A 22635-nucleotide genomic window follows, 5' to 3' on the forward strand; every position below is an offset into this window, starting at 1 on the left:
TTACTGCCCTTACGTGGTTCTGCTCTGCAGTAGCTCAGTCAGATGATGTACATGAAACCCTGAGCACAGTGCCTGACACCTTGAAAGTGTTCAGTGAATAGTGGCCATTGGCCTTATCATTTTTAGTGAGGAATTCTTGGTAGGGAGTCAGTGTGATGCACTGGCAAGTTTACTGAACCAGACATCGAGAGCCTTAGATTCCAGGTCTAACTATTACTGCTCAGCTTGAGTTTCTGGGTGAGTCATTCATTTCATCTCAGTGGGCCCAGGGTTTCTCATCTGGAAATATTAATAGCTGCCCTACTTCTGTAATATGCTATATAAGCCTTTAAAACATTCATAATCTTTGACCTAGGAAATTCCTAGGAAATTGTTCGTGTTACATGCAAAGGTGCTAGGTTATAATAGTAAAAAATGGAAATTAAAAAATGTCTAATAGTTAATGGTTTAATTATATTCCTATATGATAGAGTGTGGCATATCCATAAGAGAATGATGCAGATCGGATTTTCAATTGACATGAAAATAGGGCCATGTCAATGGATCCTGTCAATGTCATATTATTATATTATTTAGAAATGATAGCAGATTACAGAATTATAGAGGATAAAGTGATTCAGTTGTGTAAAAAAATTATTTTCATGTCTTCTATAGTACACCAAAGTGTTATCAGTGATTAAAACTATGTTTCTTGCTTGTGATATTACAGAGACCGCTATTTTTCTCTTTATACTTTAAAAAATTCTTTGCAATCACATCTAGAGTGTTTCTAATCAGAAAAAAATAATAGGAAAGCTTTTTATTTTCCATTTGGAGAGGAAACCCATGGCCGTACTCCACTCCACAGAACTTTGGAGAGACTGAAGTGACATAGAGTGTGATACAAAGGGGAGGCCCATCATGATCATGGCCGCCTCACTCCCACCTTGTAGGGACCAGGACCTCCTCTTTGAAGCCACCAGAGTTTGACCCTACAGTTCACATGTCTGCCCCTGGAGTCAGTTTTAGGGGTGGGGTAGAGCTGGGGTTTGCTGGAGAAGAAGCTGGGTGGACGAGTCTGTGGGGTTGTGGGCAGTGCAGGGTTGCTGAGGTACTAGCTTACCAGGGCCATGTTTATGAGGCTTACTTCCTGCTGGCCCTCAGGGCCACTAGCCAGGAACACATAATGGGGGTTAGCAGAGCCCCCACCTCTCCCCATCCCAAAGCTGAAGTGTTCCAAATTCCTTCTTGGGCCAAAGCCCTCTCCCCCCAAGATCTTTCCTGGGCTTACAGAGGTCACCACACAAAAGCCCAGCTGGAGTTTTTGACAGGAAAAACACAAAACTCACCGAAGTTTTTTTTAAGTACCTCAATCTTTCACAGCCTCCAGGGGTTTAATTCTGATCTGTAATAAGTCTCTGACCCAAGGTTGAGATTTGCAGATGGATTTTGCAAAGCTGCAGCTAACAATTAGAAATCCTTTATCACCTCAGCCTGGGGCCCCTTGCACCTTCCTACCCTCCCTCAGGATCCCTTCCTTCCTCTCCAGGGCTATACATCTCCTCCAAGGCTCTGCAAAAGAACTGCTTCGTAAGTGTCTCAATTCTGATTTATTTGTTACCTTTTAAATTTCCAGTTGTTATCAGTTTGGCTTATGGTGAAGCCAGGCTGGGCCACCTTGGGTTTCTGATGGGAGGGTATGGGAGGGAAACTTCAGGAGGCACCTGGATTTGTAGTATTTGTTTCCTCAAGGCTACCACAAAGTTTCCAGTCTTTGAAACTGCGGGGCCAGAAGAAGCACTCTCCAAGTCAGATGATAATTTCTGGATGGAGTTTTTGAAGGCAAAAGGACTGAGATCAAGGGATGGGATAAAGGAGGTACAGTTTACCCTTCTGCTTAACTGTGGGGGTGAGGCACTGAAGAGGACTGGAAGGGTGCTTCCTCATGACCAGTTCCAGCGCCTTTCTTGCCATGAAGGCTCACGGAGTCAGCAGAAAATGGATTTCTGAGTGAAGTCCTAAAGTCTCCTCTTTAAGTCCTTAAATAACTCTCTCCCACTGGTCTCCAAGTGTCTCATTAGAAAGTTCTTCTTTGAAGAAAATTCTGTTATTTGCAACAACATGGATGGATCTTGAGGGCATTATGCTGAGTGAAATAAGTCAGACAAAGATAAATACTGTATGATATCACTTAATGGGGAATCTAAAACACGAAAACAAAAAATGAGCACATATATACAGAGAAGAGATGGATGTTATCAGAAGTTGGGGTGGGGATGGGGGGTTGAAACGGGTGAAGTGGGTCAAAAGTACAAGCTTCCAGTTATGAAATAAATAAATCCTGGGGTGTAATGTACAGCGTGGGAACTATAGTTAATACCATGCTGTAGATTTGAAAGTTGCTAAGAGAGAAGATGATAGAAGCTCTCATCAGATGAAAAAGAAAAAAGTGTGTAACTTTGGTGATGGATGGTAACCAAACTTATTGTGGCCATCAGTTTGCAATATATGAATGTATCAAATGATTAGGTTGTACACTTAGAATGAATAACTAACAACTCTTTTGTGACCCCATGTACTGTAGCCCACCAGGCTGCTCTGTCCATGGGATTTCCCAGGCAAGAATACTGGAGTGGGTTGCCATGCCTTCCTTCAGGGGATCTTCTCGACTCATTATATCTCAATAAAAATGAAATTCCATTTTTGGACTGAGACATTTTTCTCTCCAAGTGGCCTCTTTAAAAAATGAGACTGGAAACATTAACAGCACTTATAGCTAGGGAGGTTGTAGGTGATCTCTGTTTTTAAAAATTCTGTCTTTCTGTGTTTTCCAGCATTTTAACATGAGAGTGCTTTACTTTGATGATCAGGACAAAAAGCAACTTCTTTTTTTTTGTATACAAAGTATAACTTTACTTTTATGAAACAAACAAACAAAAACTTGTATCTGAATATATATGTCACTGAGGGCACACACAGTAGGGTGTATCCGTGTGCAGAGAGAGTTGTAAAGGGGAATACCATGCTTCAAACGTTGTGTTTCTTCTGACACTTTTCATTTATTTTCCCACAGTTCTGTATACTGTAGTATTTTGTTGTTGTTGAGTTGCTAAGTCATGTCTGACTTTTGCGACCCCATGGACTGTAGCACGCCAGGTTCCTCTGTCCATGGGATTTCTCAGACAAGAATATTGGAGTGGGTTGCCATTTCCTTCTCCAGGGGCAACTTCTTTTTAAAGCAATTAGAAAATCTCTCCATCTAGTTGTAATTCGCTGTGAACTGCTCCAAGGACAAGCTTTCCAGAAAATTGGGCTTCAAAGGAATGGCTTTGCCACCTACCAGAGTGCTTGGGAGCTGGGGGTGAGGTGTGGAGTGGAAAAAGTGTCTCAGATTTCTGGGAGGGACTGAGATCAAGGGCTGGAGAAATGAGACTGGCTGACAGAAGAGGGTTGTGGTGGCCTCCATCTCCTCCACATCCTTCCTTGCACCTGCGGACTCCACCTATCTCACAGAGTCTCATGAAAGTATCTTCAAAGAAAGGGTACCACTCACAAGACTCTTAGAGCAAGAAGTGGGGAGTGGCAGGGCAGGGACCTAGGCAAGAAGGGGTTAATTCAGAAACTGCTGTCAGTCTTGACCCTCTTAATCCTCTCCTGCAGTTCCAGTCCCTCCCCTAAGGAAGATTAAGTAAGAATCCTAAATGAAGCCTTCTTGCCCAGCCCCTGGACCATGGAGTGTGTTGGCCTCATGCCCAGAAGACAAATTCAGCTGGCCAGACCCAGAGTTCTCTGTCCCTCCAAAGCCACCAGGGCTTAGCTTCTAGGGGGACCCCTCAGAGAGAAGAGTTTCGTTCAAGGGACAGCTGTTCAGTTTTCTTGGAGAAGGCAATGGCACCCCACTCCAGTACTCTTGCCTGGAAAATCCCATGGGCAGAGGAGCCTGGTGGGCTGCAATCCATGGGGTTGCGAAGAGTCGGACACGACTGAGTGACTTCACTTTCACTTTTCCCTTTCATGCATTGGAGAAGGAAATGGCAACCCACTCCAGTGTTCTTGCCTGGAGAATCCCAGGGACAGGGGAGCCTGCTGGGCTGCCGTCTATGGCGTCGCACAGAGTCGGACACGACTGAAGTGACTTAGCAGTTCAGTTCAGTTTTCTGCTTCTAATGACAGCTGTTCAGCTTTCTCTATTTGTCCAAGTGGCTTCCTGTCCCCATGGCCTTAGTTGAGACTCAAAACTTCTCATCAAACTAGGGCCTGGAGAAGTGAGGGAACTTCCTCAACAGGTTCCCGGCAGAACCGAGATGAGAGGTTAGTCTTGATTCTCAGGCTAGCACTGGTTCTCTAAACCCTCCGCTGCTTATCACACAAACCAGAGCAGAATCTAGACTGGCTCACTGTTCAACCACTGGCTATTTTGTCTACCCCATGCCTTCCTGAGCCTGGCTGAAAATTGACCCCATTGGGCCATTTCTCCCAGTTGAGTAAGCTCCAACAACTTGCTCTTCCTCCTGCTCAGCTCTGCCATGTCAGATTCTTTAGAGATTCCAAGCTTCAGTGATGGCATTTTAAAAATTCTTGTTGCTTTTTCCTTGCTGCTTTTACTATTTATTCTTTGTGTTTAATTTTTTTTAGTTTGATTAATAAATGTCTTGGCATATTTCTTCTTGGATTTATACTGTATGGGACTCTGGGCTTCCTGGACTTGGATGGCTATTTCCTTCCCCATTTTAGGGAAGTTTTTTACTATAATCTCCTTGAATATTTTCTCATGCCCTTTCTTTTTGTCTTCTTCTTCTGATTTGAATGTTGGGGCAAAGGAGACACAGACATTTTGGACACAATGGGGGATGGAAAGGATGGGATGATATGAGAGAATAGCATTGAGACATATACATTACTGTATGTAAAATAGATAGCCAGTGGTAGTTCGATATATGACACAGGGAACCCAAAGCCAGAGATCTGTGACAACCTAGAGGGGTGGGATGGGGAAGGAGGTGGATTCAAGAGGGAGGGGACATGTATGTATACCTATGGCCAATTCATGTTGATGTATGGCAGAAACCAACACAATATTGCAAAGTAATTATCCTCTAATTAAAATACATATATAAATTCTGCCTACCCCTTGCTCCAAACCACTTCCCACTTACTCCTACTGAGTCAGGACTGGCTCTGGAGAGAGGCTCTCCTCTTGGGGACACTGTTGACTCTCATAGGAAACTTAAACCAGGCTCTTCTGCCACCATCCCAGGAAAGCTGAAGCAGTAGCTGCTCTTCTGGGAGGCAGGAAGTCTTCTCCCCATGAATCCTCAAGATAGCCCACCAGTCCCAACTGAAAGCTCAAATATGGATAGGAAGTACAAAGAGGAAAGTGTTAAAGCCAACTTGGGGGGAAGAATGGTACAAGGAAGGTTTCAAGGAGAAGATGAGTCCTGAAGATAACTAGCAATTACCCAGGCAAACACTGGGTGGTTGAATAGCATGCTTAAGGGTTTGGAGACACATAGAAAGGCAACTTCAGAGAAGTACACATACATGTTCAGGTAGCATTAGATTGTGTGTTTGTGTATATGTGTGTGTGTGTACATGCACACACATAGGAGCATAAAGCATGAAGTTGTAGGTTATTGGTGAGAGATGAGCCTGGGATGAAGACCAGGAGTCAGACATTGGAGGGCTTTCCTGGCTTCCTGGGCTAGAGAGTTTTAACTTCATCATGAAAGCAACGAAGAAGTCCTGAAGTTTTTTAAGTGTGGCCAAGAGATGGGGCGATACTAATTGTTTGATTTCCATTTCAGAAAGAGCCTTAGCTACTAGATGGATAATTGATCACAGGGACAGAGCAGAAGTGGAATTAGAGGGACCAATTTGAGATCCCTGTGAGGTTTGCAACTGGACAGAGACAATATCAGGATTGAACTAAAGTCTAGCTAGTGCAGATGGAACAAAGTGGATGCATTTAGGATATATTTGGAGGATAGATCTCATAGGACTTCATAACTGCTTATATGTCAAGAAGAGGTGAGGAACCAAGGATGACTGACTTGGGTTGCTGGATGAATGATAATCTCACTGAGCTAGGGAACACTGTGTAAAGAATAGTTTGGCAGTGGAGAGAGAATAGTGAATATGATTTCAACTTCGCAAAATGTTGAGTCTGAGGTGCCATTAAAACATCCAGATGGGGTCATTCCAAATAAAGTTGCATATAAAAATATTGAGTTCAAGAGAGAGAGATATCTGTGCCAGATATATGGATTTAGGAGTCACTGGCGTAGAGATGATCTCACTCATGGAGAATGTAAAGAAAAAAGAAGTCTAGCTGAAACCCTGGGGGTGGGGGAATAGTCAGATTTATACAGTGGGTAGAAGAGGAGGAAGTTATAAAGGAGACCTAGGAGAATCATTTTGAGGAGCAGGGAAAACTGGGAGTGATGCTACAGAAAACAAATGAGTAGATAATTTTATGAAGGAGAAGGACAAGGTGAGATGACAGAGATATGAGGGATTTGGGGACAAGCTTGGTAACCTTGACGAGAACATTTTCAGTGGAGGACTAATGGCAGAGGCCAGACTTCAGAAGTTGAGCAGTGAGTGGGAGGGGAAAGAAGTAGAGACACCAGTATTAAGTGGCTTATTTAAGAATCTTGGCTGCAAAGAAAATGATGAGGAGAGGGTAATAGCTGAGAAGGGAAGAGGTAGAGTAGGAAGCTCAGAAAGTGGTAAGTATTTGAAGTGGTCACCAGGAGATGTTCACCAGGGACAAGTAGAAGGACTTCCAAACAGCTCTAAAGATACCACTGAAATACAGAATCATGATCAGGTAAAATTATGCCTATTTTAGCAATAAGAAAACCAATGGCTGGAAAAGAGTTACTTACACAGCATCTCTGCTGATAAGGTGACAAGAGCCGAGATTAAAGTAGATTTCCCTCTGTACCTCCCATTGAATGTTTTCTGGCCCCTGCTCTGCAGTGCTTTGCATCCACATTGGCATCGTCATATCCATCACTGATGAAGAGTATTGATTATCAACCATGGGTCCAATGCTGCAGAAGCACAATAGAGGTTTCATATATGGTTTAGAATTTGGTTTGAAGAGACAAGATAGTCAACAAATGCATGTACTTATAAACTGGTGATGAGAAATCTCTTCAAGAAAATTGGAGATATCAAGGGAACATTTCATGCAAGGAAGGGCACAGTAAAGGACAGACAAGAAAGGACCTAATGAAAGCAGAAGAGATTAAGAAGAGGTGGCAAGAATACACAGAAGAACTATACAAAAAAAAAAAAAAAAGTCTTAATGACCCAGATAACCATGATGGCATGATCACTCACCTAGAGCCAGACATCCTGGAGTATGAAGTCAAGTGGGCCTTAGGAAGCATTACTATGAACAAAGCTGGTGGAGGTGATGGAATTCCAGCTGAGCTATTTCAAATCCTAAGATAATGCTGTGAAAGTGCTGCACTCAATATGTCAGCCCATTTGGAAAACTCAGCAGTGGCCATGGGACTGGAAAAGGTCAGTTTTTATTCCAATCCCAAAGAAAGCCAATGCCAGAGAATGTTTAAACTACTGTACAATTGTGCTCATTTCACATGCTAGTAAGGTTATGCTCAAAATCCTTCAAACTAGGCTTCAACAGTATGTGAACTGAGAACTTCCAGATGTACAACCTGGGTTGAGAAAAGGCAGAGGAACCAGAGATCAAGTTGACAACATTCACTGGATCATAGAGAAAGCAAGGGAATTCCAGAAAAACATCTACTTCTGCTTCATTGACTACACTAAAACCTTTGTGGATCACAGCAAACTGTGGAAAATTCTTCAAGAGATGGGAATACCAGAGAATACCTGACTCCTGAGAAACCTGTATGCAGGACAAGAAGCAACAGTTAGGACCAGATATGGAACAACAGATTGGTTCAAAATTGGGAAAGGAGTATCACAAGGCTGTATATTGTCACCTTCTTATTTAAATTACATGCAGAGTACATCATGTGAAATGCCAGGCTGGATAAATCACAAGCTAGAATCATGATGACAGGAGAAATATCAATAACCTCAAATATGCAGATGATACCACTCTAATACCAGAAAGTGAAGAGGAACTAAAGAGCTTTTTGATGAGGGTTAAAGAGGAGAATGAAGAAGCTTGCTTAAAATTCAACATTCAAAAAACTAAAATCTTGGCATCTGGTTCCATCACTTCATGACAAATAGAAAGGGGAAAAAGTGGAAGCAATGACAGATTTTATTTTCTTGGGCTCCAAAATCACTGTGGATGGTGACTGCAGCTGTGAAATTAAAAGACGCTCACTCCTTGGAAGGGCAGCTATGAAAAACCTAGACAGGATATTAAAAAGCAGAGACATCGGTTTGCCAACAAAGGTCCATATAGTTAAAGCTATGGTTTTTCCAGTAGCCATATACGGATGTGAGAGTTGGACCATAAAGAAGACTAAGTGCTAAAGAATTTATGCTTTTGAACTGTGATGTTGGAGAAGACTCTCGAGATTCCCTTGGACAGCAAGGAGATCAAACCAGTCAGTCCTAAAGGAAATCGGCCCTGAATATTCATTGGAAGGATTGATGCTGAAGCTGAAGCTCCAAAACTTTGATGCAAAGAGCTGATTCATTGGGAAAGACCCTGATGCTGGGGAAGATTGAGGGCAGGAGGAGAAGGGGGCGACAGAAGATAAGATGGTTGGACAGCATCATTGGCTCTATGGATATGAGTTTGAGCAAACTTTGGGAGATAGTGAAGGACAGAGAAGTCTGGCATGCTGCAGTCCATGCAGTCACGGAGAGTCGGGCACGACTTAGTGACTGAAGAAAGACAAAATCAAATGGTGAAACTCTTTTTCTCTCTCCTGTGTTCCCCACCTCCTCTTCATTCCCTTATTCTCCCTCTGATTCTTTCTCTCAATACTCTTTCCCAACATTGAGCAGCTCTGGTCCCTTACACAAGTGTCATTGGTTCATCTAGAAAGTCTGTATCTTATGGTCCCTCAAACCTCCTTACTACTTTTGTTTATTCATTGAGAGGATATTTTTAAACATCTGCTTTGAGTGTGAAATGGATGGGTAATGCATGGTGCAAGGCAATAGAGATACAGAAATGAGTAAGACACGGACCTTGCCCTCAAGGAGCTCACAGACTAGTGGGAAAGAATAAGGATTTAAACAAGAGATTGCAATATAGTGAAATGAGTACTTTCTGTATTTCCTCAAGCATACAATAGGGATTAGTACCTACCACAAGACATGATTGTGAATTAAGATGCATAAACTGTTTATAATGGTTGCATAGGATATGAGTGCTGCTATTTTATCATCATCATCAGTAGTAGTAGTTGTACTATGATGGAGGTAAGTAAATACAAGATACTATAAGAACACAGAGAAGGGGAACTTGACCTTGACTACAGTCATCTGAGTTGAGCCTTAAAGGATGAGAACGTGCTAACCAGAGAGAAAGAATGCCAGGCATTCTGCATTGTAGGAACAGTCTGAGCTGAGGCTTGGAAGCAAAAGACAACAGGACATGACTGAGGAACATAAAGTAATTTAGTTTAGCAAGAGCATAGAACATGAGAAGGGCAATGGCAAGAGATAAAGTTTGACAAGTCATAGAGTCCAGTCATGTTTGAACTTTATCCTTTAGTGGATGGGGAGACACTGGAATGTTGTATGGAGAGTAGAGACTTGATCAGGTTAATGTTGAAAGATCACCTTGGCAACGGCATGGAGAATGAATTAGAGGAGGCAAGATCGGAAGTAAGACCAATTAGGAAGTCATTGCTATAGTCCATGGGAGAGAGAATGATGAAGCCCTGGACTGTGGAAGTAGCAGTGGGGATAGAGAGAAGGGTGCTATGGAATCACTGTGGACGGTGACTATAGCCATGAAATTAAAAGACACTTGCTCTTTGGAAGGAAAGCTATGACAAACCTGAAAGTGAAAGTCACTCAAGGAGTGTGTCGGACTCTTTGTGATCCCACGGACTGTTCAGTCCACGGAATTCTCTAGGCCAGAATACTGGAGTGCGTAGCCTTTCCCTTCTCCAGGGGATCTTCCCAACCCAGGGATCGAACCCAGGTCTCCCACATTGCAGGTGGATTCTTCACCAGCTGAGTCACAAGGAAAAGTAAAGTAAAGTAAAATCGCTCAGTCGTGTCTGACTCTTTGCGACCCCATGGACTGTAGCCTACCAGGCTCCTCTGTCCATGGGATTTTCCAGGCAATAGTACTGGAGTGGATTGCCATTTCCTTCTCCAGGGGATCTTCCCAACCCAGGGATCGAACCCGGGTCTCCCACATTGTAGACAGATGCTTAACCGTCTGAGTCACCAGGGAAGTCCTGAGTCACAAGGGAAGCCCATGACACACCTAGATAGCATATTAAAAAAAAGAGATATTACTTTTCTGACAAAGGTCCATGTAGTCAAAGCTATGGTTTTTCCAGTAGCTATGTATGGATGTGAGAGTTGAAGACTGAGCACTGAAATATTGATGCTTTCAAACTGTGGTGCTGGAGAAGACTCTTGAGTGTCCCTTGGACTTCAAGGAGATCAAACCAGTCAATCCTAAAAGAAATCCACCCCAACTATTCATTGGAGGGACTGTTGCTGAAGCTGAAGCTCCAATACTTTGGCCACGTGATGTGAAGAGCCAACTCATTGGAAAAGACCCTGATCTCCAAAAGACTGAAGGCAAAAAGGGATATCAGAGGATGAGATGGTTAGATAGCATCACTGACTCAATGGACATGAATTGGAGCAAACTGGGTGATAATGAAGGACAGGGAAGCCTGGCATACTGCAGTCCATAGGATCACAAAGAATCAAACAGGACTTAGTGACTGAGCAACAACAAGAATTGGTGAGACTGTGACAGTAGAAGGTGACAGGTATGTGTGAGAAAAGTGTCAAGAATCACTTCTAGGATTTGGGTCTGGTGCAAGGAGATAGATATCATAGGTATCATTCAGTGAACCCATGGAAGAACTGTTTGGGGAAGGATGCAGTGGGGGTGTGTGTGATGAGGCCTCTTTTGAACGTGTCAAATTTGAGCTGCCCATGAGATTTCCAACTGGATGGTGATTGGTCTGGAAGTCTTGAAGCTCAGGAGAAAGACCTATGCTGGAAACACAGAATTGGGAGTGCCAGGGGATGGGTAGGAGGTTGCATCATGGGGGTGGATACATTTGCTCAGGGACAGAGTGTTGATTGAGGAAAGGATGGACTTTCAAATACTCACATTTAAGAGATGATTACAGAAGGAGCAGTCTTGAATAAGGCTAAAACTGAACAGCCAGATTTTGGTGGGTTGAAAAACAAGTGGGTCAGAGGGTCTTGAGGTGGATGGAAGCAAGGATGTGCCCTTGACCCTTAGTGTCTTGAACCTTGGTAAGAGTCAGGGGCACTGGTGGGGGACGCTCCTTGAACACTTGAAAACTCTGAGCAGCTCTGTGATTCTGAAGAATCACTTCCTCTTACAAAGTCCTCCATTCTGGAGCAGCTGCCTTTTCCTCTGTCTACCTTAGTGCCCCTAACACACAGCCCAGGAATGTCAGGGCTCCCTTCAGGCCCTGGAAAAACCTTCGCTCTTGAATCCTCCCACATCTCCTGAGAGGCCTAGGGGATGGTGGCACAACTATTAGGAGAGCAGACAGGAAATGTCTGGGTGTGTGATACACACGGGAGGCCTCAGGCTAGCCTGTGGAGGAGGATTGGGGCAGGGCTGGGAGGACTTGAACTCTGAGAGTGTGGACAGATGCCCTGTTGTCTGTCCCAACCTGCCCTGGAGTCGACTTTAACCTTGGACAGGGTGACCCAGGGCTATACCACTGATCTCTAGGCTGCTGTAGAGTCAAGAGGCCTCTGAGAACTTAGCGTCCAAGGTTATATCTTAGGGTCTGTTCTTCCTGCTCCTTTGCCTTGGAATTTGCCCCCAAGGTACAATTGAGGGGCCCTGTGGCACCGCTGCTGGGCAATGCATTAAACAGCAGGCCTTGGAGACGGAACCAGCCGATAGTGTGACCTGGAGTTAACATAGTCACCATAACCGACCCTGCCATTGCCACCTTCTCGGAAAGCAGCCACCTGTCTGGCTCCTGGTTTTGTCTGGCTGCCAATATAAAGCATGTGCCTACGCAGGAGCTGATGACATTTTGGCTCCACTTTCAAAGTTTTTTTTTTCTTTGTTTCTCATGTGTTTTTTCTAAAGATAACAAAGGTCAAAAGGCATCCAGCATTTTCTGGTTTCTCATAAGCTTCTGGTCAATATTTAATCTGGTTTATGGATTTTTTTAAGGTCTTCTAGATGCCTTCTTGAGCCTGCTTGTGGCCACCCACAGACACTTGTAAGGAGGAGAGAAGTCAGCCTGGCAGAGACACTGTGAAATGAGGGATTAGAGGCCGGGATCCAAGGAGCCAAAGCTACAGCCAGCAGACAAGGGAGCCTGCCCTGAAGCCGCGTGTGCTGAGAGGTCTACCATGGCCTCTCTTGGCCTCCAGCTTGTGGGCTACGTCCTGGGCCTTCTGGGGCTGTTGGGCACCGTGATTGCCATGCTGCTCCCCAGCTGGCGAACAAGCTCCTATGTTGGTGCCAGCATTGTGACTGCGGTTGGCTTCTCCAAGGGCCTCTGGATGGAGTGTGCAACACACAGCACAGGCATCACCCAGTGTGACATCTACAGCACCATGCTAGGCCTGCCCGCTGACATCCAAGCTGCCCAGGCCATGATGGTGACATCCAGCGCCATGTCCTCCTTGGCATGCATTGTCTCTGTGGTGGGCATGAGATGCACAGTCTTCTTCCAGGAGTCTCGAGCCAAAGACAGAGTGGCAGTTGTGGGCGGAGTCTTCTTCATCCTTGGAGGCCTCCTGGGCTTCATTCCTGTTGCCTGGAATCTTCACGGGATCTTGCGAGACTTCTACTCCCCGCTGGTACCTGACAGCATGAAATTTGAGATCGGAGAGGCTCTTTACCTGGGCATTATTTCCTCCCTGTTCTCCCTGATAGCTGGAATCTTCCTCTGCTTTTCCTGCTCACCCCAGGGAAATCGCTCCAACTACTACGATGCCTACCAGGCCCAGCCCCTGGCCACTAGGAGCTCTCCAAGGCCTGGTCAAGCGCCCAAAGGCAAGAGTGAGTTTAACTCCTACAGCCTGACGGGGTATGTGTGAAGAACCAGGGGCCAGAGCTGGGGGTGGTGGCTGGGTCTGTGAACACCAGTGGACACCCCCCTCCCCCAGGCCCACAGGTGAGGGATATTGGCACTGGATCGTGTCAGAAGGTGCTGCTGAAGATAGACTGACTTTGGCCACTGGATCAAACAAAGGCAGAAACAGGAGCTGGTGTGACAGGATGCGGGTTAAACTGTCAAGACTCTTGCTAAGCCAGACTTTCTGTTTCCTTCATCTTGGCACCCTCCACCCCCACCCCAGCCCTCAAATACCCAACCCTCAACTCCAACCACCCCCCTCCAGAAGCCAGGCCCCAGCATCTCCCCTTTACCCTTTGATTTACCTGGGAGTCCATCCAAAAGCCCACTAAGTACGTCCCACTGACTGACCCTCTCTGTGATCAAAGACCCTTCCTCTTGCAGAGGTTGGCTCTTAGCTCATTGCTGGGGGATGGGGGTGGGTGCAAACGGGTGGTGGCTCCTATGGGCATGGCGCTAATCTCCTTTGCAAGCCTCCCTCCAAACAAACTGATTGGCCAGTAATGGGCCCTGGAGCCTCCTCCATCCCACTCTTATGACTCCATATGTCTAGACTGAATGTGTCTAACTGAATGTGTATGAACTGAAATAAAGCCACCCCACTGTACTGAGGGAACAGAAAGCAATGGGGTGGAGGATAAGAGGACAAGGACCAAAGCTGAGGACCAAAAAAAAAAAAAAAAAAGGCCAGAATCACGGCCCAGGGACTTAGCTTCCAGAGAGAGGAAAGCACAAGGAAAGAACATATGACAGAGCACTGAAGGCGGCGGCAGACTCTGACTGTACCAAGGAGCTCCCTCAAAAGCTACAGCTCCAACTTGCACTGAAGCCCCTGTCTCCCTCTGACCTGGCGTCCTGCTAACAACAGGCAAAAGGGCCTGCACAATGGTTTCTGTAGGGAAAGGAAACTGGTTTGGTTTAGAGATGGCCCTTGGCTGGGGGTGACAGCATGGGAGCACGGGTGGACACGGGTGGGAACTACAATGAGTGTTTCTATTGGGCCAGAGAGGGGCAGCCCCCAGGAGAGTCTTCAGGCTTAATGGAGAAGCAGCCTGAAGACTGAGATCAGGCCCCCGGGGTCTGCCCACAGAGCACAGTAGCACCTCCGAAAGACCACAGCCCCAGGTGGGCCCCCTGTCAGTCACCTTCATGTTCTCCCCATCATCCTTTACCAGACATGGTGGAATTGCTAGAAGGCATCAAAGGGCTCCAGCAGGGAGTCATCCTGACCCAGGTGCCGTGGCCCTCATCTGAGTGACAGCTGAATTGCCGCCTGGGATTTTTGTTGAGATGGAAGAGTAGAGGATTCCCAGGCAGATAGTTTCAGCTCCAAGACTTCAAAATGCCCCCTTTCCCCTGGGGGTGGAGGTGGGGTGACAGTCACAAACAAACCATAGGCTTGAGCATGACTAGCTTCTGACAAACTCCAGTACACTGCCCCAAACCTCAGCGCCAGCAGAAGGGGTCCAGTCATTGTAACATGTCTTTCACAGTTCTTGCCTGTATTTAAGCTCCTCTTCTAAGCGGGAAGGCCCTCTCCCCTTAGCCAAGTCTTCCTCATGCTTGGAGAAGTCACTGGGCACCGCCTCCTTCACTGAGCCTCCTCTGACCACTCCGTCCCTCTCCTACTCCTCCATCCTCCAACCCTCAATGTAAAAAATCACTCTTTGATGCTTATTATTCACAATTTTTGATGGATAATTATCTTTCCATGTGTATGTAACCGATTTCACAAGTACATTGTAAACTCTTGAAGGGTAGGGTCCATATCTTAGCCATGTGTATATTTCTCAGACTATCTGTAAGAGTGCTGAGCACATAGTAGGTGATCAATAAACACTTGTTGATTGAACAACTGTTTTATTAATTCTAATTAATTCAGACAGGGCAGGTGTGACTGAGGGAACTGGGCGAAGGGGAGGGTAGAATAAAAATCGGTTTTTCTCCCCACTAGGTGAATAGAAAATTCTAGACCTTACTGGAGACATTAAGAAAGCAGGACGTTCTTGCCCCTTCTTAGGGAAACATTAACCTTTTCATAATGTCCAGGGACCCTCCCTTCTTACAAGTTATTTCCTTTAAGTTACTTGCTAAATGCTTACATATTTATTCCACTCATCTCTGAACCACCATTATGAGGAAGGTGAAATAGATCAGCAAAGCTCCATTTGGCAGATGGAGAAACTAAGGCACATATCAGTAAAGAGATTTTTGTAGGGCCACACTGCTCGTATAGGTGCCTGAGTCTCCTGACTCCCAAAATAGGACTCTGCCAATCAAGCAATATTCACAGCCAGTACTGAAAGCCTGCCAGAGGTTGCAAGTTGTCTGAGGAAAACAATGCATGGCCAGTAAGGTAACAATGGGGACATATAGGGTCTGCTGGTCTCCCATGAGAGAAATCTGGGTGAGTAGGACCAATTCACTGAGTGAACCACTTGGAACTGCCTATCCTGCCCTGCTGGCCAATTGGCCAGCCTGGGTCCAGCTAACTGGCCCATTAGGGGGAATGCCAAGCTTACATTTAAATAAGACGTGACACCTCAACTCCAATTCCTCTACCTCTGGAGGTGTGGGAGTTTGGAAAGCCAATGATTTAGCACTGTTCTAACCTCATTGGGAATTAACCAAGTTTGATGTGTAAACATGTTGACTGTGGCAACCCTAATAAGAATGGAGCCCTACAAGACTCAGCCTCCCCAGTCCCTAGACCTGGTGGGCCTCAGCACACAGGAGCCTGTTATAAGACACACTACCCTTACATTTCTGAGGTGAGCCTTCTTTGTGGCAGAGGCTAGGACCCTACCATCCAATCCCATTTAGAGGGAATAGTGGCAGGCAGGAGTAAGGGCAGTGGGGAGAGGGCTCTCTGAACACATGTTTAACAAGAGGTCATATCTCTGGCCTGGTACCAAGAACCCCAGGGCCCTTGACTGGGGGCCGCTGGAGTTTGGTAAATGGGTTAGCCTTGCTGACTCTGCTGGGCTGTGTGTGCTTAGTCACTCAGTCGTGTCCAACTCTTTGTGACCCCATGGACTGCAGCCTGCCAGGCTCCTCTGCCCATGGGATTTCCCAGGCAAGAATACTGGAGTGGGTTGCCATTTCTTCCACCAGGGGATCTTTCTGACGTAGGGGTTGAACCTGCGGCTCCTGCCTCATCTCCTATGTTGTAGGTGGATTCTTTACCGTCTGAGCCAGTGGGTTGCAACCTGATATGGTCTCTGATGACCCACCACCTGGTAGCCAAAGCCCTTTCAGATCCATGATTTCACTGCCTCCTCCAAATACCCCCAATGAAGCAGGTCTTTTACAGGAGACAAAAGGGAGGCCCAGAGAGGTGAGTAAATTCCTTAAAGTCACAGTGTCAGAATCTGAACATAAGCTTGGAAACCTATCCCACACTAAACGTGGGTCTGGGATTCTGTCTCAGAAGGTGTAAGTGGGGTGCAGCCTGTGACTCTTCAAATTCCTGCCACCTTCCTGCTCCTGTCTTTCACTACAGTATAAGGGCTTTTGAGGAAAATAGGGCACAGAGCTTCCAGTAATGTTAGATTGAGGCTTGTCTGAGAGCTCCTCCTTTCTTTTAATTTGGGAAGATTCTATGGAAGGAGTTAGACATTCATTGTCAACTAGAAAAACTGGGACAGGCGTGATAAAGAGCAAGTGATCCTTTTGGGTGGTTGAGCAAGAAAAGCCTTGCTCTAGCTACTTTCCCAGAACTCTGGGTCCAAGTTTAACAGCTTTCAGGTCACCCCATTGCCTTCCGTCATAAAGTAATTTAGATTAGCCACAGACCCAGGGACAGTGAAGGCCATTGCATCTATTCCCTGGCCTCACAGTTCTGACCCTTGCACAAGGAGAGATGTTTCTGCCTTCCCTCATTCCTCTGATAATGGTGTGACTCATGGTTTTTCCCCCTGGGGGCCCTACTGACCCACAGCTATGTGATTATTAATAGGGGAGGAGGAGGCCAAAACTGGCTTCTTGGTGGAAAGATGAACTCCAACTTTCTGAAAGACCTTCATTCAGCCAGTCAAACAGCCATCCAGCCAGCTCTCCAGCTGGCAAGCTACCAACCGGCACACACCAACTGCCCTCTTACCTGGTGGCAGGCAATGTGCTGAAGGCTTTGACGGTAACAAGGGTGAACAAGGTAACGTCTGTGCCTAGTAGCAGGTGATACTTGATCTATGGGAGATAAGACACGCACACCCACCTGTGGTACAAGATATAATATGGCCTATCTTGTGAGAGATAAGGAAAAGTGTCACAAGATAGGGGTATATCAGGGGCTAGTTAAAAACAGTTTGAAAATCCCCTAGATCCCAATCCATAGGAAAGGAGGGTCTGGCACTACTTGAGCTTCTGGGGGAAGGATGATCAAACAAAGAAAACTGCTTCCTCCAGCTGAAGGGCCATAGGGAATAGAGAAGTAGGGAGAGGGCTACACTAAGAAAGAAACAGGGGTATGCCACACAGCTAACCTGCGCGCTCCTGAGTTTGCCTCACAGGACCCTAAGTGGCTCTAATGGAGAGAGAGACACTGGGGCTCAGCCTCTCCCCCCTCATCTCCTTCTCCTGGTCAGGGTTCCGGAAACTGCTGGAAGCAGCAGAGGCAGTGTCCATCCAGGTAACCTGAGGCCTTTGGGCTCTCGACCAGAGGAGAAACATGTCTGTACATGGGAGAAGGGAGAGAGGAGGGGGCAAGTGCTAAAGGAAGCCAAATGAGGCCTCGCAGGGTCAACCACTCAGCCCTATGCTCATGGATGTGGGCTTCTTTCATGCCTGCAGCTGCCCACTCTGAGACATGCAGACCCCAGGCTGGAAAGTCCATGTGCTTCTCTTCAGCGGGCTTTGAGCTAATCTAAAGCCTTTGCCAAGTCTGGTCTCACGGCCCCAGCGAGCGGCTTTCAGCTTTGATGAGAATTTCTGTTATCTCAATGGGAAGGTGGGGGGCGAACTTCAAACAGGAAGTCCAGCAGGTTATCTCTCTCTCTTGCCCTAAAACGTGGCTACCTACATGCTATGATATGATCACTGATAAAATATTAACAGGATGTTATCAGGAACAGCTATACAAAAACTATAATCTGACCACCCCCTCCACCTCATACGACCCACCACCTTCCTGAGAATTGCAGCTCAGGAATTCCTAGTTAAAACTTGCCTACAATTCCCTGCTCTAGGCCTCATTTCTCTGCAAGACAAGCAGGAGTTTCTTAGGGCTTGACAAAGCAGGAAGTCACCATACAAGGGCAATCCAGGAGGTGCTGCTTTCCTGTCATCCTGAAAGTCCCATTCCTCCACTACAGCATCCTCATCACCTTATAAGTCACTTCTTAGGAGGGCCTTGAAGAACTTTCTCTTCATAAATAAGGCCTTGTGGAGAAAACCTTGAGAAAACTCACAGGCTTTCAAATAGACATTAGGGAGTGAAATTTGGGTGTGAAACAAGATGCCAAATGAGTGTGAGTAGTGTGGCAGGCAAGCCAGCATTTCAGCTTTAATTCCTTTTCTCCAATTCTGCTTTCAGTTTAGTCGCTAAGTCATGTCCGACTCTTTTGCTATCCTCTGGACTATAGCTGGCCAGGCTCCTCTTTCCATGGGATTTCCCAGGCAAGAATCCTGGAGAGGGTTGCCATTTCCTTCTCCAGGGGATCTTCCTGACCCAGGGATTGAACCTGCATCGCCTGCCTTGGCAGGTGTATTCTTACCACTGAGCCACCAGGGAAGCCCAGTGCTTTCAGAGTCTGTGATATTTGACAAAATTCTGTGTGGGTTGCTCAGGAGAAAGGCCAGTCACACCAAAAGTACAAAGAGAAGATGCTCTTGACTTGCTTTCTGGAATTATACAATGGGATGCAGAAGGATGGATCAGCAACCCCACAGAGAATATCTGAGGATATTATGAGGACTCTGCTCCCCTGGTTTTAAAGGCACTGAAGGCCCTGAATAAAAAGCAAGTATATTTTCTGGGAAGAAACATACATTCAGTCACAGATTAACCATTAACACCATAATTTGCACTAGTTTCTCAGTTTAACCCTTAAAAGAGCCAAAATGAGATGAGGCCAATGAGTTTAAAAAATATAACATTAATTCAGAGACTATGGACACGAATTTGGGGGGCCAGGGGATGTCTCTGAGTAACACACACACCCCCTTCAACGAAATGATTCAATAGCTTTAAAAATGGAGATGAGGTAGGAATCAAAAAAAAAAAAAGAGACAAGATGAGAAAGGCAGAGCCATCTTCCCCTTGGCAATTTCAGACACATCTCGTGTGGTTAATTTTACTCTTCTGTGTGTAATAATAAACCAATATGTTCTCAAGTGTCACTTTCTCACTCCCCAAGAGACTTGCTCAGCTCAGCACTGTCTAGAGGGGGTGGTGCAAAGGAGCCAGTGGGGACACTCGAAAGCAGAGGCCAACAATTCCAAGACCTCCTGGAGTGTAAGAATAGGATCTTAGTGGCTGTTTTGGTATCAGGAAAGCTGCCAAGCAATGGCCCCGAGTAAAAACCCAGTCAAGAGGAAATGAATCTCCACATTGTTTGGAAGCGTATTCGTTACATAAGTGAACGATTTCCTGATCATGAGGGCAGTTAAACATTGTGTGGGATTATGAACTTTCTTCCTTGGACATTACTTTTAGTGTGGGCTGGTGGTAGCATTTTCTTATCAAGAGGAAGAAGACGAGACCGATAGTTTTTAAGATAGTAGGGGATAGTGGGAAAATAGCCTGGGCTTTGGGAGCTCTTCAGCTGCACTCTTAGCTGTGTAGCCTTGGGGAGTGAGTGAAAGTCGATCAGTCATGTCTGACTTTGTGATCTCATGGATGGTAGACTGCCAGGTTCCTCTGCCTATGGAATTTTCCAGGCAACAATACTGGAGTGGGTTGTCATTCCCCTCTCCAAGGGATCTTCCCAACCCAGGGATTGAACCTGGGTCTCCTGAATTGTAGGCAGATTCTTCACCATCTGAGCCACCAGTCACTTTTAATTCTTTACACTTTAGTTTCCTCATCGGTAAAATGGGGATTATACTTGCCTCTCAGTGTGGTCATGGCATATAGTAAGACCTCAATAAATGGTTAACTGTATTCTAAGCATCAGCTCAGTCAGTCAGTTCAGTCGCTCAGTCATGTCTGACTCTTTGTGACCCCATGGATTACAGCACGCCAGGCCTCCCTGTCCATCATTAACTCCCAGAGTTTACTCAAACTTGTGTCCATTGAGTTGGTGATGCCATCTAACCATCTCATCCTCTGTCGGCCCCTTCTCCTCCCACCTTCAATCTTTCCGAGCATCAGGGTCTTTTCAAATGGGTCAGCTCTTTGCATCAGGTGGCCAAAGTATTGGAGTTTCAGCTTCAACATCAGTCCTTCCAATCAATTCAGGACTGATTTCCTTTAGGATGGACTGGTTGGGTCTCCTTGCATTCCAAGGGTATCTCAAAAGTCTTCTCCAATACCACAGTTCAAAAGCATCAATTCTAAGCATATTGGTGACCTAAAAAGTCATGCCAAAGTTCACTAAAAATGTGTCATGTGTCTTTGGGGAATGGAGACAGACAAAGTACATTTTCTACCACAGATCGGAATCTACATTAACAGGGGGATATTCTTTTTTCCAGGCCAAAACTTCTCAAGATTCTTCCCAAAAGTCTGAATTAATACCTTGAAGACTTTGAATAGGCATCTACTCATCAAATTCTGGGCTTCCCAGATGGCGCTAGTGGTAAAGAACATGCCTGCCAATGCAGGAGACATAAGGGATGTGGGTTCAATCCCTGGGTCAGGAAGATCCCCTGGAGGAGGGCATGGCAACCCATTCCAGTATTTTTGCCTGGAGAAGTCCATGGACAGAGGAGCCTGGCAGGTTACAGTCCATGGGGTCGCAAAGAGTGGGACACGACTGAAGCAACTTGGCACACAGGGACATCAGATTCCATTAACAGAAGCCAGGGGCAAAACAGACTTGAGAAGCTGGAGAGGAAGGAGGTGGTGATAGCTCTGTGACCTTCATCCAGATTTAAGAAAATGTGAGGTGGAACAGAATCATCATCTATCAGGTCCCACTGCTAGAGAAAAGCTTAGTCCAAGGGAATTTCCCAAGCTCAGTGACAATAGGGGAGACTTCGTTAGCCATTCTCCTAATTCATATCAGATGAAGGCTCCATTGTTAAAAGAAATTTAGCATAGCCCCCTTCTTGTTGGCATTTCAAGCCCTTGGTCCATTCTGTTCCTTATGCCCCAAACCGGTAATTCACTATTCCTCAAACCCTCGGTGTGTTTTATCCCACATCCAGTCTTGTGATTTTGCTTGTACCATTCCCTACACTTGGAAAACCCTCACTACACACCTCCACCTTCCCAATCCTCACAGGTTTCCACATCCCATCTGGAAAATCAGGCCTTTGGGAACACTTTCCTGAGCCTCTGCCTAAAGACATCTTGCCTGTCCCTGAGGACTCAATGGCCAAATGTATGAAATGTGTTTGGCACCCAAACATTTGAAGAATTATCTATGGGTTAGGGATTTCTGATGATTCACTTCAAAACTCTGGGTATAGGTATAGAGGCAAGCAACAAAACATGTCTCTTACAGATTTTATTTTCCATTAGAAAATGAATGCTATTTATGTCTCTTTAATGATTAAAGCTTTAACATAACCAAGAGTATCTAAATCCATTCCAATGATGTAGTTATTATTCAACCACGTACCCTGACTTTGGAATCAGAAAATATGGTTCCTGAATTTCCTCTCTGCCTAAGATAATTTATGAATCAGGGATGTCCTTGTCACCTAGTGGGTTTCCCTGGTGGCTCAGACAGTAAAGAATCTGTCTGCAGTGCAAGGAGATGTGGGTTCAATCCCTGGATCAATCAGAAAGATGGCCTGAAGAAGGGAATGACTACCCACTCCAGTATTCTTGACTAGGAAATCCCATGGAGAGAGGAATCTGGTGGGCTACAGTCCCACAAAGAGTTGGACACAACTGAGCGACTAATACTTTGTCATCAAGTACAAGTTATTCTTTTGGAGAAATTACACTTGACTTAGCTTGAGCTCATCCCTAGCTTTCCTGAGCATACTCCCATGCTTCACTCATAACACAGTACTACAGAAAGAAGTTTTAATACATAGTACAGAACTCTGAAACATATTCTACCTGGAGATTACCTGTAGGAACCAGGAGCCTACCAATTAAGCCTCTGTCTCTAAACTGTTACCCCAGATTATTTGCAATCAGTGGACTTGGGTAAGCAAAATCTTCCTCCCTGGGGCCACAAAGTCTCTGACCTGGTTCTCTGGAAGGTCCCCATTTGTCCATCCAACAAGCATGTACATACAATTGTCTCTTTGTATCTGTTGGGGATTGGTTCCAGGATCCCCATCAGATACCAAA

At 45.7% G+C, this 22635-nt stretch overlaps 1 protein-coding gene across 1 annotated transcript; it reads left to right on the top strand.

Annotated features, from left to right (window-relative positions):
• The first annotated feature begins 12313 nt into the window (after positions 1–12313).
• Positions 12314–15078, top strand: CLDN2 (claudin 2). The gene has a single exon (XM_061409351.1). The coding sequence runs from the start codon at positions 12493–12495 to the stop codon at positions 13183–13185; it is 693 nt and encodes a 230-aa protein (XP_061265335.1). The 5' UTR covers positions 12314–12492; the 3' UTR covers positions 13186–15078.
• Positions 15079–22635: the final 7557 nt, after the last annotated feature.

This window comes from Bos javanicus, chromosome X (genome assembly GCF_032452875.1).
Source record: "Bos javanicus breed banteng chromosome X, ARS-OSU_banteng_1.0, whole genome shotgun sequence".
Classification (NCBI taxonomy): Eukaryota; Metazoa; Chordata; class Mammalia; order Artiodactyla; family Bovidae; genus Bos; species Bos javanicus.

Excerpts from the sequence above, each read along its gene's own strand:
- CLDN2 (XM_061409351.1), top strand. The coding sequence starts at position 12,493 with ATGGCCTCTCTTGGCCTCCAGCTTGTGGGCTACGTCCTGGGCCTTCTG.